Source organism: Danio rerio, chromosome 23, assembly GCF_049306965.1.
Source record: "Danio rerio strain Tuebingen ecotype United States chromosome 23, GRCz12tu, whole genome shotgun sequence".
Taxonomy (NCBI): domain Eukaryota; kingdom Metazoa; phylum Chordata; class Actinopteri; order Cypriniformes; family Danionidae; genus Danio; species Danio rerio.
Genome location: NC_133198.1, coordinates 24,370,013 through 24,386,604, shown reverse-complemented (window position 1 = coordinate 24,386,604; position 16,592 = coordinate 24,370,013). Strand labels below are relative to the sequence as shown.

Genomic DNA, 16,592 nt, shown 5'->3' with positions numbered 1-16,592 from the left:
AGCAATCTTAAATGAAATATTTCAATTAATAGTTGTAAATAAATTTTATTTTATTTTAAAATGTAAATACTGTCACTCGACAGATAGAAGACTATACATGCAGAAGACATTGATGAGCATATTGAGGCAAAAATTTGTCTAATGAGATTGTTTTGTTTTTACTGTATTAAGTTCATTATAAAATGTAAAAAATACTGTATTAGTAAATATAAGACAATGTTTTCTAGTCATTGTTAAACATTATTGGTAACATTTTATTTTATGGCTCATTTGAGTATCGGTAGCCTGTCTGTTTAATATCTGTTGATACTGCTCCTTCAACAGATGTTTAACTGACTATAAGAAACTTTGCAAGTACTGTACATGTCAACCTACACTAACCCTAACCCCAACCCCAACATAACAGTCTACCTAATCAATGAGAATTAGTTGTCAAATAGATGCAACGCAACTTAAATTTAACAAACAGACCATCAAAATGAAGTGTGACCACATTATTAAATAAATTAGGAAATTACCCATGGCAAATATTTACCTTGGCCCACTAGCCTCAATCAAGTTTGGTTTTTGGCCCTTCATAAGAAAAGTTTGTGCACCCCTGGTCTAGTTAGACAATTTGCTTTAGAACAACTAGAAATATAGACAGCTTAAGTTATAGCTTACATTTTATTTTTATGGCCTTATAGCAGTCATTCTACATATTACTGATTAAACAAACATTACAAGTACAACTTATACTACTATCTGGGCTACTTAACTAGTCGAGTTAAGTTAGGTCAACTTATAATCAACAGAATGATATAAAAATAAAATGTGATTAGTTTCTCTGTGTATATCTGAAAAACCTATTTGTATGGGCCTTTTGTACCTTTTGTTTAAACTTTTGTAAAGTTTAAAGTAAAATAACATAAACTTAAGAGTTAATCAATTTAAATAATCATAATAAAACAATATTGGCTATAAATATAATCTTTTAAAATATCAATTAACTAACAGTTTCCAGTATTTCGGGATATTTTATCAGGAAAAAGTTAAATACAGGCATTTAATACTCAAATTTTAGGAAAGAATTTTATTTTGTTAACAAACATCTGATTAAATCATTAGCAAATGCATTTAAGCATTCAGACTAACACAATCCATTGCATAAAACAGCAGACAAACATATTCTATTCTTAAATAACTTTAGTGTCAGGTTTATCATTTAGCAAACTCATGATATCATTTTTCTCTGTATATTGCATCAAAAGCAATTACGCACAATTGTTGGCATTACAACAAATCCTATCATAAATCCATTTCTGGAATACAAAACCCCCTTAGGGTACCATTTGTTTTTATGCACATCATGTCTTTATAAAAGACTTTTCTTCATTAATATGCTGCTGTATTTTAAAAAAAGAGACAGAAAAATCATGCCTCCATGTCCAGCAGAAAAACCAAGTTCAGTTCAGCAATTCTGAAGACCAAGACTTGACCAAAGAACTTCCATCTCTTCCACAACATATGTTTGTGTCACTGCTGAATGCAAAGAGGAGACACGTCTTCTGCAGAGTCTGGAAACAACCGAAGCGTCTCCCTGGAGTACTTGGAGTATCCATTGTGGAAGATCAAGGTCTTCTTTGGGGTGAAGAACGAGAGGGTTTTGTCCCAAAGCTCAGTGGGAGAGATGCCATTGTGCAGCCGCTGCTCCAAAACACCCAGAAACTGCTCTACACCATCTGAGCATTTCCTTTCCAGGCTCACAATTTTACACCTGAGATACAAAAGAAGGCTTTAGTTACAAACATTGAGTTCAGAAGTGTAAATAACTTAAAAATAAAGTTGAGACGAAAAAAAATGTGTTGCTAATACATTATACGACAAGATTAGTATGGTTAATAATTTATTTATTTATAATTTTTTTTTGTTAGAAGTTGTCTAAAATGTTTAAATATGCAAATGAGGCTTTACCTAATGAATTATGCACTAATTTGCATATATTGCATTTCAGGTTCAATATTATTGTTGTTTTTATAGAGATGATTAGGGAATCTCTTTTATTCAATCCATAATTCAGTAAGTTTTGTATAGAATAAAATGCATACAGTCAGATGAAGTATGTTCCCCAGTAAAACCTTCAGAATGTAGTTATGAATAAAACGTAAAGTCTGGTGTATTAAAGAACAGATTAAATTGAAATTTAGGCTCAGCGCAATAAAAAAATAACTTAATTTGTGAAATTGCCGTTATAAATATGTATTTTAATTGAATTCTACAGGCACAAATGGATAAAGTGTATTTTTGGATTTTCCCCTTCACATTAGACTGAAAAATGTTAAAACTTAAAAAACAACAGGTGTAACTTAATGTCATGAGTGTTAACTTACGTTTTCTGCAGATCTCTCATGGCGAAGGATTGTCGTTCTTCAGTGCTCAGTGAAATTCAATGACCTTTTTCTCATACTTGGGTTGAATTTATATGCAGACCGGCTGAATTTAATGAGATGTGAGTTCTCACACTTTTAACCAATCGGGAAGCTGCAGTATGACAATGGTGCAAGTGTGGATTGTTTAAATAAATAATAGCAAGGGCCTGAGAACCAACAGAGCAGGTGGAAAGGAACTTTTATTTTGTATGTTCGTCAAGGAATGAGACATCGCTGAAAGAGCAGCATTGAGCATGTGAATCAGCATTGACCTCATTCAAGTTGTCAACAATAATATGTGGTGGGAATGTGCACTTAAACATCTGTCCAAAAATACTGGTGAAAGTTGAAGGGAAAGTTCAGACAGCTTTATTCATACCTATTCATTTGTTTCTATATATTTAACATTCATTATCCTAATTTATTTATTTATCTTATTTAATCATAAATACATAAATATGTATAAATAGACAAAATAATTTATTAGCTTTGTTTATTTTAATGATTTATTTATTCCTATATTTGTATGCATTTTTGGTACACATTTTTATATAATACTATTACAAACATCTATCAGATCATTCTAATTATATTCACTTGAATTATTATTATTATTGATTTAATATACTTATAGCAATATTTATTATAATAATAAACGATGATGGAGTATTTCTCTTATATAGCTCTTGAAACTATTTAAACATGTCTAAACGTATAGTTTTCACCCAAACCTTTCCTATATTCATTTATTACATTTTACACTCTTATAAAATCAACTTTATTATTTAATTAACCTTAAATCATAATAAAATGTAATTAAAAATGTATAAATATAGCATATATAGTGTGAAAACAAGTAAAACTCAGCATAAAAGTACATCAAATCAATTTGATATCCATTTTTATACTTACATTAAGCATTATTATGTTTTTTACTATTAATTAGTAATAACTGTATTTACTGTTTAACACACATACTTATTAATATGATGAAAAATTTGACAATTTCATTAAACTTGATGTATATAATAAAAAAAAAATCACATTTCCACATTTTATTGATAACACAAGCTAATGAAAAATATTTTACCCATTACATATTATCTCACAAAAATGGAAGTGAGTACAGAAGGAGCAGATGATGTGTAATCTGATATGGCCTCTGCAGTGCATACTTGCGCTGGAGGTAATTGAATGATGCCTCCAGATGGCGAGCCTGGCGTTGGGTCACAGTGTGACTTTGTGTAATGGGCCACGCTTCTATTATGAGGCAGATGAGCGTTGTTAATGAATAAGTGTGGGAAGCCGTGCTGCAGCGACGCTCCCAGGATCTCAGTGCTGAGCCTGTGAGCAGCAGCTGCCGGAGGAGCAAAGAGAGAGAGAAAGAGTGTGCCAAGACACAAGTGTGCTGATTAGACCTCATCAAGAGACTGACATGGAACATATTTTTATTATTAAATTACAGTTTTGATATAGTATAAAATATATAATATAAACAGTTTATATTGACAAAATAAAAACTATTTAAAATTGCAAATAAACTTATACACTAAAGGAAACTGCAAGTTTCTTATGGTACATTAACTATTGATGTAGAACACACTGTAAATATCATTGTGTTGTATTTTGAATTGTGAAAATAATGTAGTAATCTTTAATGCTGTAGTATACTGTAAATACTGTGTATGGCACAAAGGTTGTGCGAGTTGAAATATTTGCAAAACATACTGTAAATACCGGAAGCCTCATGTCTAACTCTCAAGAGACAACAGAAAAATGTTGGGGCCCTGTGTGAAGAACACAATAAACCTTGCTTTAAAGAACTAAGCTGAAACTTGCAGTCACTTAGATCACTTTACGAGGTCACAAATTTCCCACATTCACAGGCCACAAGCTGAATCAGTTTTCATCCTTCTTAAACGCCCCTCCACCTGCTCCCCAGAGATGAGCTCTTTGTGCTGGAGCAAAAAGGGCTTCAGCCGCCATGTGTCACTCCAAACGCTCCCATTGGCTGCAGACTGTGAGAACCTCCAGCAAACTCCAGACTCACACATTGATATGGAGATTTGTGAGTATAAATAGAGGAGAGAGGAGTGAGAGTTTAGCACAGCTCAGATCTGATCCTGACGGAGAACTGAACACAAGACACACAGCAATGGCTCCTACAATCACTGGCTCAATCAGCAGCAGAGAAACTCTACTGACAAACAAGGTAAATATTGATCATTTCACAGCTCAGCTCTCAATGTCAGATTCCAGAAATGCTGGATGAGTGTTTCTAAACGCCTGTCCTCAATGTTTCCTCAGCTGAGAAAGCCCATGGTGGAGAAGATCCGCCGAGAGCGAATCAACAGCAGCATCGAGAAGCTCAAGACTCTTCTGGCTCAAGAGTTCGTCAAGCAGCAGCCCGACTCCAGACAGGAGAAAGCTGATATCCTGGAGATGACGCTTGATTTCTTGAGACGCTCTCAGAAAAGCAGTGCGGCTGGTGACGGACGCTCCAGATGTGTGCAGGAGGCCGTCAGCTTTCTGTCTCAGTGCCCAGTGCAGACGCAGAGCCACACAAGACTGATGAAGCTCTTCCTGCACATGCAGACTCCTGCAGACCAGCACACACGTGTGGACAATCCTCAGACCACTGAAACACACGCAAACAGCAGCGCCAAACAACACACTCCAGCCCACAGTCACATCTGGAGACCCTGGTAGAGCTCAGAGCACCCGCCGTACCATTGAGGAGACACGAGTCACGATGCCAGTCTGAGATTGGCATGGACTGAAGTTCAGAAAGTAGGAATTGATTTCCGCCTCTGCAGCTTCTGCAGGACATTTAATCTGCTTTCAGAGAAAGAGAGTTTAGTGAAACTGTGTGAGCAGTCATGTTTGATCTCAATGCACACAATCATCTGCTGTGTAGAATGATTATTACAGTGCATTTGTGAAAATTAACATTCAGTAGAAACTTTAAAGTCTGATTCAGACATTTGAACATTTCACCCATATTGGGTTTGTTTTCTCTTCATCTATACGATGACCACACTGCTTTAGTTCACTGAAAACACTTGATTTAGATTTCTGCTATTTGAAATGCATCTTATCTTTTCTTATAATATAAGAAACACTTCTTCAGTTGTAAGATTTATTTGTGTGTTGAAGCACAAATGATTGTTTTTAATGTTTGCATGTGTTTACATGTAGGAGACTTTTCCCCTGTAAAGGGCAGATCAGTGTTTTCACTGTTAGTCAAAGTATTTCACTTTTATTTGTAAAGTCATTTTCTTACCTTCATTGAAGGATTCTTGCTCTGCATGTAAAGGATGACCACACTGCTTTCATTTACTGAAAGTGCTTTACTTCTTATTTCTGTTGTTTGAAATAATTTCATCTTCTCTTATTGTTAGAGAAATATTTCTTCATTTGAAGGAATTGTTTGTGTGTTGAAGCACAAATGATTGTTTTTAATGTTTGCATGAAGGAGACTTTTTCCCTGTAAAGGGCAGATTAATGTTCTCACTGTTAGTGAAATAATTTGTCTTTTATATGCAGTCATGATCTTACCTTCATTGAAGGTTCTTGCTCTGCATGTAAAGGATGATCACACTACTTTCTTTTATAGAAAGTGCTTTATTTTTATTTCTATTGTTTGAAATATATCTGATTTTCTCTTATTGTTAGAGAAATATATCTTCATTTGAAATATTTATTTGTGTATTGAAGCACAAATTATAGTTTTTAATGTTTGCATGTGTTTACATGAAGAAGACTTTTCCCCTGTAAAGGGCAGCTCAATGTTTTCACTGTTAGTGATTTACAAATGTATCTTTTATGTTTAAAGTCTTGTTTTTACCTTCTCTGAAGGTGTTTTCTGTTCATTACGTCATACTGAAGTTCAACATGAAAATAAATCTTGAAAATTTAAACTGCACTATGTTTTGGAATGATTTATTTAATCAACAATAATAAATAACAGCACAACCTAAGGTCATTTTAATTGCTGTTCACATCATAGATCATTTTAAATTTAATTTTTAACTTAAAATTTAATCTGAACACATTCATTAAGTAAATAAAGATACATATATTTAATATATATAAAGTTAAAGTCAGAATTATTAGCTCCCTTTTAATTTTTTTTTTCTGATTTAAATATTTCACAAATGATGTTTAACAGAGCAATGAAATTTTCACGGTATGTCTGATAATATTTTTTCTTTTGGATAAAGTCTTATTTGTTTTATTTCAACTAGAATAAAAGCAGTTTTTAATTTTTTAAACACCATTTTAAGGACAAAATTATTTTTCCCTTTAAGCTATATTTTTTTCGATAGTTTGCAGAACAAACCATCGTCATATAATAACTTACCCTAACCTGCCTAGTTAACCTAATTAAGCCTTTAAATGCCCCTTTAAGCTGTATAGAATCACAGCAAATATTAAATAAATCAGTTATTAGAAATGAGGTATTAAAACTATTATGTTTAGAAATGTGTTGAAAAAAAAATCTTCACTCCGTTAAACAGAAATTGAGGAAAAAATACAGGGAGCTAATAATTCAGGGGGACTAATAATTCAGTCTTCAACTGTATGTAAATCCAACACAATGTCTACAGTAGCTAAATAGCTCCTAAACAGTGAAGATGATAGTGGACTTCAGGAGAAACCCCCTGCTCTCCCCCCACTGAGCATCATGGACAGCTTTGTGGCAGTAGTGGAGTCATTCAGGTTCCCTGGCACCACCATCTCTAAGGACCTGAAGTGGGATACTCAAATTGACTCCATTGTCAAAAAAGCTCAACAAAGGCTGTACTTTCTTAGTCACCTGAGGAACTTCAACCTCCCAAAGGAGATGCTGAAACAGTTTCCCACATCCATCATTGAATCAGTCATCTGCACGTCAATAACTGTCTGGTTTAGCTCAGCTACCAAATCTGACCTTCGAAGACTACGTCAAATAGTTCGAACTGCTGAGCGAACCATTGGTACAACCTTCCCTACTCTCTAAAAACTGTGCTTAGCCAGAGCGAACAGAAGGGCTGCCAAAATCACTCTGGACTCCTCACACCCAGCACAATGCCTCTCTGAACTTTTACCTCCTGGTCGATGCTACAGAACACTGCGCACCAGAACAGCCCGACACAGAAACAGTTTCTTCCCTCAGGCAATCCATCTCATGAACACTTGATGATAATAATTGCCAACATCAATTATTATTATAAAACCAACATTACGACTTGCTACACTTTTTATACACTTATACACTTATTTAATAACACACTTTACATGTCAATTTGCACATAACAGCTGCAAATATAACTGTAGTAATACCTATACATACACTAATCGATTTGTTTATTTGCATTCACTTCTTACTTCTATTTTTAAAATATATTTAATATCTGTTTTTTTTTTTGTCCTGTCTCTGTTATTCTGTTGCACTGCAGAAGCTCTGTCACGAAAACAAACTCCTCGTATGTGTGAATATACCTGGCAATAAAGCTCTTTCTGATTCTGGTATGACATTAACTAATTAGAAACTAGAACTGAATGCAGAAAAATGTGTGCAGATGTGCTGTTCTCTGGATTGTGTGGGATGGGAATTCAGTGACAATAGATTATAGGCGGAATCAGAAAATATCTTCAAAGTTATTCTGATGATGCACTTTATTATAAAGTAAAACACCTTCAATGAAGTTGAGAACATGAGTTAAAAATATTGACTTGAAGTGAAAACATTGGTCTGCCCTTTACAGCAGAAATGTTTCATTCATGTAAACACATTAAAACATTTTTGCTTTTAACACAATAAAATCTTTATATTTCTCATACATGTTAAAATATGCAACGGAAAAATGACAAAACTATAAAATGTTTTAACTTCACTGGCATTTTAAAATAATGGCATAATAATAATAGTAAAAATAATTCCTTACATTTATTAAGCTCTTTTCCAGATACTCAAAATACTTTACACATTTTTGGGGGGAATTTCCTCATCCACCACCAGTGTGCAGCATCCACTTGGATGACGTGACGGCAGCCATATTGCGCCAGCTGATTGGTGGGGAGGAGACAGAGTGATGAAGCCAATTATAATATGGGGATGGTTAAGAGACCATGATGGACAGAGGCCAGTGGGCAAATTTGGACAGGATACCGGGGTTAAACCACTATTCTTTTTTAAAGGACATCCTGGGATTTTCAACAACTGCACAAAGTCAGAACCTCAGTTTATCATCTCATCCGAACTGAGCAGTGTAGGGCCCTATCATACACCCGGCGTAATGTGGCGCAAGGCACGACACAGTTTGCTAGTTTCAGCTTGGCACAAGAGTAGTTTTGACGTTTTCCACCAGGCTGTTTAAATAGCAAATGCATTTGCGCTCATATGTGCCCCCATAGGCGTTCTGGTTTAAAAAGGAAGACGTTCTGAGGCGCACTGCTGGTGCGTTGCTATTTTGAGAAACTATAAGAGATTTTTCAATAGACCAAAACAAAGCTGGTCTAAAGTCGAGCTCAGAGTGTGTTAGTTGTGTGCCTCGCTTACACACTGCTTAATACACACAAGATGTAGAGCAATACCCAAATATCTTTAAAAATGAAAAATAATTAAAATATTAAAGATATATATATATATATATATATATATATATATATATATATATATATATATATATATATATATATATATATATATATATATATATATATATATATATATGATATAACACGGATATATAGAATATAAAAATAAAGAATTAAATATTATAAAACATATTATTTTCCAGCCTACATAAATTTAAAAAAAAAACTACCTTCTTGCCTTCTTCATCTCGGGAGGCTTTTTCAGTTCATTCATACCAATTTGCTTTTGTATAATGTTATTATTATTAGCAATATTATTTATCATATCCATATTTATATTTGTTTTATTAAAAACAAGCTTAGATTTGCCCACCTGTCAGGTTTCAGACCATATGGGGCTTAGCATGTGAATTTGGAAATAACTCAGTTTTTAGACCACACTTCGTTATTATTGTTCATTTATTCGTTTGCTGAAAATTAGAACTGAATTTAGAAACAATTTTGAAACAAATCTTTGCGCTTAACAAACAAAATTAATTATTTATAGGCTAATTGATGTCTGTGCCTACAAGGTTTCCCTATGCATGAAAGTGAAAGTAGATAATGAGAGGCCTTATCTCATTCTCACGCTGTAGATGCTCTGTTTAACTGTTTTCTTGCTAGTAAAATGCTCGGTTTTTCCCCTTACACTTACTCTACGTCCTGTAAATAGCAAATGTGCTTATGGCGCGACACAACTGGCTTTTAAAGGGAATGGGAGATGAGACTCTGATTGGTTTATTCTCAAAACTCACCTATAACTTATTAAGAAAATAAGCTCAACCCTTTTAGATCATGCGCCACGGCGCAAAGCGGATTTTTCCATCCTTTAAATAGCAAAAGTGGATTCTGACATGCCCTGAAAGCGTTTGCGCCCTGTGCTTTGCGCATGGACCTTCAAAATAGAGCCCATAGAGTCCACATCAATATACTGGGGGCATAAGGACCACACAGATTGCAGGTAGAGCACCCCCTGCTGGTCTCTCTAATAACACTTCTGGCAGCAACCTAGCTTTCCCATGTGGTCTCCCATCCAGGTACTGAACGGGTGCAGATCCATTGCATCCATTGAGAGAAATACTTTGTAATGTCTGTTATTTGCTCCTTAAAAGAAAATTAGTTGATAAGATGTTAAGCTGTTCACTAATAATAACAAGTTTTAAAGATTTGTAATGTTTTTTAAGAAATCTCTAATACACCCCAAACCTGAAATGATCTGATTATTAAAAATGCAATAATATATATATCACGACATGCATTCCTTCATTTTCCTTCGGCTTAGTCCCTTATTTTTCAGGGGCCACCTCAGCGGAATAAATCGTCATCTATTCCGGCATATGTTTTGGAAGCAGATGCCCTTCCAGCTGCAGCCCAATAAACACCCATACACTCTCACATTCACACACACACACGCACACACTACGGCCAATTTTTATCACCCAATTCACCTATAGCCAATGTCTTTGGACGGTGGGGGAAAACCAGCACCTGGAGGAAACCCATGCCAACACCGGGAGAACATGCAAACTCCACACAGAAATGCCGACTGACCCAGCTGGGACTCAAACTAGCAATCTTCTTTCTGAGAGGCAACAGTAACCACTGGGCCACTATGCTGCCCTTACATCAAGACATTTTTAGGGCAATTTATTCCTGTGATGCAAAGCTGAATATCAGCATCATTATTGCAGTCATAAGTGTTATGATCTTTAGTAATCAATTTATTATTATTATTATTATTATTATTATTATTATTATTATTATTACTAGCAGTGTTGAAAGCAGTAGTGCAACATAGATACTAAACAAACTTAAAAAAAACTCCACTTATTTAAAATAGGAATTTTTGGAACTTATAAATGTCTTTACTGTTACTTTTGACCAAGGCAGCATTGATGAATAATATTATTTCTTTCAAACCACAATTTTTCAAGACATATTAATTTAAACCACATTTGTATCTGCAAACTAGTCATATCAGGTTCAAGTACTTCTTTTTAAGCACAAACCAGAAATTAATTCCAATATTATTTCCTATAGGTTGACATTATTGAACATCATCATTTATAGTTCAACAATTCCTAATACAAATAAAATGCCAAAAATAAGCATTATTTTATGTTTGAACTGGAAAAAAAAACAAACGAGAGAATTCACAACTAGTTTTTTTAATTATCTATATATTTTTCACATGATTTCATATAGATTTATTTATTTATAATAGCAACTCAAACTCCAAGTGCCCTTATGAACCTGCTTAAATACCACTGGGGCTCCACACGTGCCAGCTTTATAATCTGAATAACTTGCTTTCATTTAGTTTATTACAAAAATATATTTAAAGCAATTTAACAGAACAGTTACTATAAACTGCTCACATGTTCACCAGAAATAAAAATTTTATGTTTATTTTAAGTCAAATAAAAAAATCTAAAAAATCTTGATGTGTTTTGCTGATGGGAAGAATCCTGTACAAATGGCACGTGCTTTGTCAATAAATGACCCCAGTATCAGCCAACAAACAAAGCTTTAATCGAGGGGTCTCCACTTTCTCACACACTCTCCATCCTCAACAGCCAACCCTCCACCTGCTCCCCAAAGACCAGCCCATTGTTCCCTGAGCAATAAGCACGTCATTTAGCATGTGGCGGCCCTCTGCTACTTCTGTCTTTAGAGCTCTCCCATTGGCTGCAGACTGTGAGAACCTCCAGCAAACTCCAGACTCACACATTGATATGGAGATTTGTGAGTATAAATAGAGAAGAGAGGAGTGAGAGTTTAGCACAGCTCAGATCTGATCCTGACGGAGAACTGAACACAAGACACACAGCAATGACTCCTACAATCACTGGATCAATCAGCAGCAGAGAAACTCTACTGACAAACAAGGTAAATATTGATCATTTCACAGCTCAGCTCTCAATGTCAGATTCCAGAAATGCTGGATGAGTGTTTCTAAACGCCTGTCCTCAATGTTTCCTCAGCTGAGAAAGCCCATGGTGGAGAAGATCCGCCGAGAGCGAATCAACAGCAGCATCGAGAAGCTCAAGACTCTTCTGGCTCAAGAGTTCGTCAAGCAGCAGCCCGACTCCAGACAGGAGAAAGCTGATATCCTGGAGATGACGCTTGATTTCTTGAGACGCTCTCAGAAAAGCAGTGCGGCTGGTGACGGACGCTCCAGATGTGTGCAGGAGGCCGTCAGCTTTCTGTCTCAGTGCCCAGTGCAGACGCAGAGCCACACAAGACTGATGAAGCTCTTCCTGCACATGCAGACTCCTGCAGACCAGCACACACGTGTGGACAATCCTCAGACCACTGAAAAACACGCAAACAGCAGCGCCAAACAACACACTCCAGCCCGCAGTCACATCTGGAGACCCTGGTAGAGCTCAGAGCACCCGCCGTACCATTGAGAAAACACGAGTCACGATGCCAGTCTGAGATTGGCATGGACTGAAGTTCAGAAAGTAGGAATTGATTTCCGCCTCTGCAGCTTCTGCAGGACATTTAATCTGCTTTCAGAGAAAGAGAGTTTAGTGAAACTGTGTGAGCAGTCATGTTTGATCTCAATGCACACAATCATCTGCTGTGTAGAATGATTATTACAGTGCATTTGTGAAAATTAACATTCAGTAGAAACTTTAAAGTCTGATTCAGACATTTGAGCATTTCACCCATATTGGGTTTGTTTTCTCTTCATCTATACGATGACCACACTGCTTTAGTTCACTGAAAACACTTGATTTAGATTTCTGCTATTTGAAATGCATCTTATCTTTTCTTATAATATAAGAAACACTTCTTCAGTTGAAAGATTTATTTGTGTGTTGAAGCACAAATGATTGTTTTTAATGTTTGCATGTGTTTACATGTAGGAGACTTTTCCCCTGTAAAGGGCAGATCAGTGTTTTCACTGTTAGTCAAGAATTTCACTTTTATATGTAAAGTCATTTTCTTACCTTCATTGAAGGATTCTTGCTCTGCATGTAAAGGATGACCACACTGCTTTCATTTACTGAAAGTGCTTTACTTCTTATTTCTTTTGTTTGAAATAATTTCATCTTCTCTTATTGTTAGAGAAAAATTTCTTCATTTGAAGGAATTGTTTGTGTGTTGAAGCACAAATGATTGTTTTATTGTTTTTATGTGACAAAAATGTTTTATGTGAAAGAATTTGTCTTTTATATGCAGTCATGATCTTACCTTCATTGAAGGTTCTTGCTCTGCATGTAAAGGATGATCACGCTACTTTCTTTTATAGAAAGTGCTTTATTTTTATTTCTATTGTTTGAAATACATCTGATTTTCTCTTATTGTTAGAGAAATATATCTTCATTTGAAAGATTTTTTTGTGTTGAAGCACAAATGATTGTTTTAAATGTTTACATGAAGAAGACTTTTCCCCTGTAAAGGGCAGCTCAATGTTTTCACTGTTAGTGATTTACAAATGTATCTTTTATGTTTAAAGTCTTGTTTTTACCTTCTCTGAAGGTGTTTTCTGTTCATTACTTCTTATTGAAGTACAACATGAAAATAAATTAACATATTTTCTGCCTATAATTTGTTGTTGTGACTGCATTCCTTGTTCATCAAATACACAAAACATATGGCATCATATCTGCACATTTAAAATGCTGTTCAAACAGACATTTATTCAGCTTTTATTCATTTATTCAGTATTCAGCATCTTACAGTTCAAGATGTGAATTTAAACACAAATGCATCATTGCATATTCATGTTCATATTTAATATCTATTCAGTTCTAGTGTCCATTTCATTAATTCCATTTTAACCATGTAAGAAATTATTGTGCATGATCTACTTTTAAATGTTTTTTTGCCAAAACGTTCATTATTTATTAAAACAAACAATAAACAAGACTTTTCAAATGAGAAATACTGAAAATATATTTAGCTGCAAATTGTATTCTATTAATCGTACATATTTTAAACAGTTATACTGACCTAACTGTACACATTGAATTAAAAAGAATAAATTTTCAACATGTTATGCACTCATACCGTTCAGCTCAGACTTCACCAATTCTGGTTTAGAGTTTACCAAAAACAAACAAAAATATATTTCCATCAATAAATTTTTTTTTGAACTTTTCGAAGAAGAACAAAAAGATGAAGCAGCACAATCCACTCATTACATTCCAGCATACCGGATTGCTTCAGATTTAAGGAGATGACAAAGCAGAGCAAATCACATTCAAACTAAGCACATTTGAAGATAGAAAAATGTCAGTGGGTGATATCCTTTCAAAAAGAACTGTGTTTCCCTCTAATTGGTTTATATTAAATGTACACATTAGTGTCTAAATTCTATCAATTGTTAAATTCGACAGATGAAAGTATTTTTAGGTTTAATTATGACCAAATATGACCCAAATGTGACGACTGAATTAAAAAACAATTAAAATGTCCTTATATGGTGCAAAAACGCTCTGATTTATTATTTATGATTGAATAAAACATTCCAAAACATAGTACAGCTTAAATTCTCAACATTTATTTTCATGTTGTACTTCAATATGAAGTAATGACCAGAAAACACCTTCAGAGAAGGTAAAAACATGACTCTAAACATAAAAGATACATTTGTAAATCACTAACAGTGAAAACATTGAGCTGCCCTTTACAGGGGAAAAGTCTTCTTCATGTAAACACATGCAAACATTAAAAACTATAATTTGTGCTTCAACACACAAATAAATCTTTCAAATGAAGATATATTTCTCTAACAATAAGAGAAAAACAGCAAACAATAGAAACAATAGAAATAATAGAAATAAAAATAAAGCACTTTCTATAAAAGAAAGTAGTGTGATCATCCTTTACATGCAGCGCAAGAACCTTCAATGAAGGTAAGAAAATGACTGCATATAAAAGTCAAATTCTTTCACAAACAGTGAGAACATTTGTCTTTACAGAGGAAAAGTAACCAACAATAAAACAATCATTTGTGCTTCAACACACAAACAAGTCCTTCAAATGAAGATATATTTCTCTAACAATAAGAGAAGATGAAATTATTTCAAACAAAAGAAATAAGAAGTAAAGCACTTTCAGTAAATGAAAGCAGTGTGGTCATCCTTTACATGCAGAGCAAGAATCCTTCAATGAAGGTAAGAAAATGACTTTACAAATAAAAGTGAAATTCTTGACTAACAGTGAAAACACTGATCTGCCCTTTACAGGGGAAAAGTCTCCTACATGTAAACACATGCAAACATTAAAAACAATCATTTGTGCTTCAACACACAAATAAATCTTTCAACTGAAGAAGTGTTTCTTATATTATAAGAAAAGATAAGATGCATTTCAAATAGCAGAAATCTAAATCAAGTGTTTTCAGTGAACTAAAGCAGTGTGGTCATCGTATAGACGAAGAGAAAACAAACCCAATATGGGTGAAATGCTCAAATGTCTGAATCAGACTTTAAAGTTTCTACTGAATGTTAATTTTCACAAATGCACTGTTATAATCATTCTACACAGCAGATGATTGTGTGCATTGAGATCAAACATGACTGCTCACACAGTTTCACTAAACTCTCTTTCTCTGAAAGCAGATTAAATGTCCTGCAGAAGCTGCAGAGGCGGAAATCAATTCCTACTTTCTGAACTTCAGTCCATGCCAATCTCAGACTGGCATCGTGACTCGTGTTTTCTCAATGGTACGGCGGGTGCTCTGGGCTCTACCAGGGTCTCCAGATGTGACTGCGGACTGGAGTGTGTTGTTTGGCGCTGCTGTTTGCGTGTGTTTCAGTGGTCTGAGGATTGTCCACACGTGTGTGCTGGTCTGCAGGAGTCTGCATGTGCAGGAAGAGCTTCATCAGTCTTGTGTGGCTCTGCGTCTGCACTGGGCACTGAGACAGAAAGCTGACGGCCTCCTGCACACATCTGGAGCGTCCGTCACCAGCCGCACTGCTTTTCTGAGAGCGTCTCAAGAAATCAAGCGTCATCTCCAGGATATCAGCTTTCTCCTGTCTGGAGTCGGGCTGCTGCTTGATGAACTCTTGAGCCAGAAGAGTCTTGAGCTTCTCGATGCTGCTGTTGATTCGCTCTCGGCGGATCTTCTCCACCATGGGCTTTCTCAGCTGAGGAAACATTGAGGACAGGCGTTTAGAAACACTCATCCAGCATTTCTGCAATCTGACATTAAGAGCTGAGCTGTGAAATGATCAATATTTACCTTGTTTGTCAGTAGAGTTTCTCTGCTGCTGATTGATCCAGTGATTGTAGGAGTCATTGCTGTGTGTCTTGTGTTCAGTTCTCCTTCAGGATCAGATCTGAGCTGTGCTAAACTCTCACTCCTCTCTCCTCTATTTATACTCACAAATCTCCATATCAATGTGTGAGTCTGGAGTTTGCTGGAGGTTCTCACAGTCTGCAGCCAATGGGAGAGCTCTAAAGACAGAAGGAGCAGAGGGCCGCCACATGCTAAATGACGTGCTTATTGCTCAGGGAACAATGGGCTGGTCTTTGGGGAGCAGGTGGAGGGTTGGCTGTTGAGGATGGAGAGTGTGTGAGAAAGTGGAGACCCCTCGATTAAAG

The 16,592-nt window shown here is 35.3% G+C and overlaps 3 protein-coding genes and 1 long non-coding RNA gene across 4 annotated transcripts; 2 read left to right on the top strand and 2 right to left on the bottom strand.

Annotated features, from left to right (window-relative positions):
- Positions 1 to 1,053: 1,053 nt before the first annotated feature.
- On the bottom strand, positions 1,054 to 2,430 carry si:ch73-21g5.7. Its single transcript, NR_138546.1, has 2 exons — positions 2,370 to 2,430; positions 1,054 to 1,756 (listed from the first exon to the last, which is right to left on the bottom strand). It is a non-coding gene; the product is annotated as a si:ch73-21g5.7 (long non-coding RNA).
- A 2,081-nt stretch (positions 2,431 to 4,511) lies between these two features.
- Positions 4,512 to 6,333, top strand: her4.5 (hairy-related 4, tandem duplicate 5). Its single transcript, NM_131090.4, has 2 exons — positions 4,512 to 4,620; positions 4,716 to 6,333. Exons 1-2 carry the CDS (start codon positions 4,564 to 4,566, stop codon positions 5,115 to 5,117), a joined length of 459 nt encoding a protein of 152 aa, NP_571165.3. The 5' UTR covers positions 4,512 to 4,563; the 3' UTR covers positions 5,118 to 6,333.
- Positions 6,334 to 11,811: 5,478 nt separating this feature from the next.
- On the top strand, positions 11,812 to 13,579 carry her4.4 (hairy-related 4, tandem duplicate 4). Its single transcript, NM_001128390.1, has 2 exons — positions 11,812 to 11,918; positions 12,014 to 13,579. Exons 1-2 carry the CDS (start codon positions 11,862 to 11,864, stop codon positions 12,413 to 12,415), a joined length of 459 nt encoding a protein of 152 aa, NP_001121862.1. The 5' UTR covers positions 11,812 to 11,861; the 3' UTR covers positions 12,416 to 13,579.
- Positions 13,580 to 14,459: 880 nt separating this feature from the next.
- On the bottom strand, positions 14,460 to 16,337 carry her4.3 (hairy-related 4, tandem duplicate 3). Its single transcript, NM_001161408.1, has 2 exons — positions 16,231 to 16,337; positions 14,460 to 16,135 (listed from the first exon to the last, which is right to left on the bottom strand). The coding sequence occupies exons 1-2, from the start codon at positions 16,285 to 16,287 to the stop codon at positions 15,734 to 15,736; spliced, it is 459 nt and encodes a 152-aa protein (NP_001154880.1). The 5' UTR covers positions 16,288 to 16,337; the 3' UTR covers positions 14,460 to 15,733.
- Positions 16,338 to 16,592: the final 255 nt, after the last annotated feature.

Excerpts from the sequence above, each read along its gene's own strand:
- her4.5 (NM_131090.4), top strand. The coding sequence starts at position 4,564 with ATGGCTCCTACAATCACTGGCTCAATCAGCAGCAGAGAAACTCTACTG. Across the intron at positions 4,621-4,715 it reads AAACTCTACTGACAAACAAG|CTGAGAAAGCCCATGGTGGA; the intron begins GTAAATATTGAT and ends ATGTTTCCTCAG.
- her4.4 (NM_001128390.1), top strand. The coding sequence starts at position 11,862 with ATGACTCCTACAATCACTGGATCAATCAGCAGCAGAGAAACTCTACTG. Across the intron at positions 11,919-12,013 it reads AAACTCTACTGACAAACAAG|CTGAGAAAGCCCATGGTGGA; the intron begins GTAAATATTGAT and ends ATGTTTCCTCAG.
- her4.3 (NM_001161408.1), bottom strand. The coding sequence starts at position 16,287 with ATGACTCCTACAATCACTGGATCAATCAGCAGCAGAGAAACTCTACTG. Across the intron at positions 16,136-16,230 it reads AAACTCTACTGACAAACAAG|CTGAGAAAGCCCATGGTGGA; the intron begins GTAAATATTGAT and ends ATGTTTCCTCAG.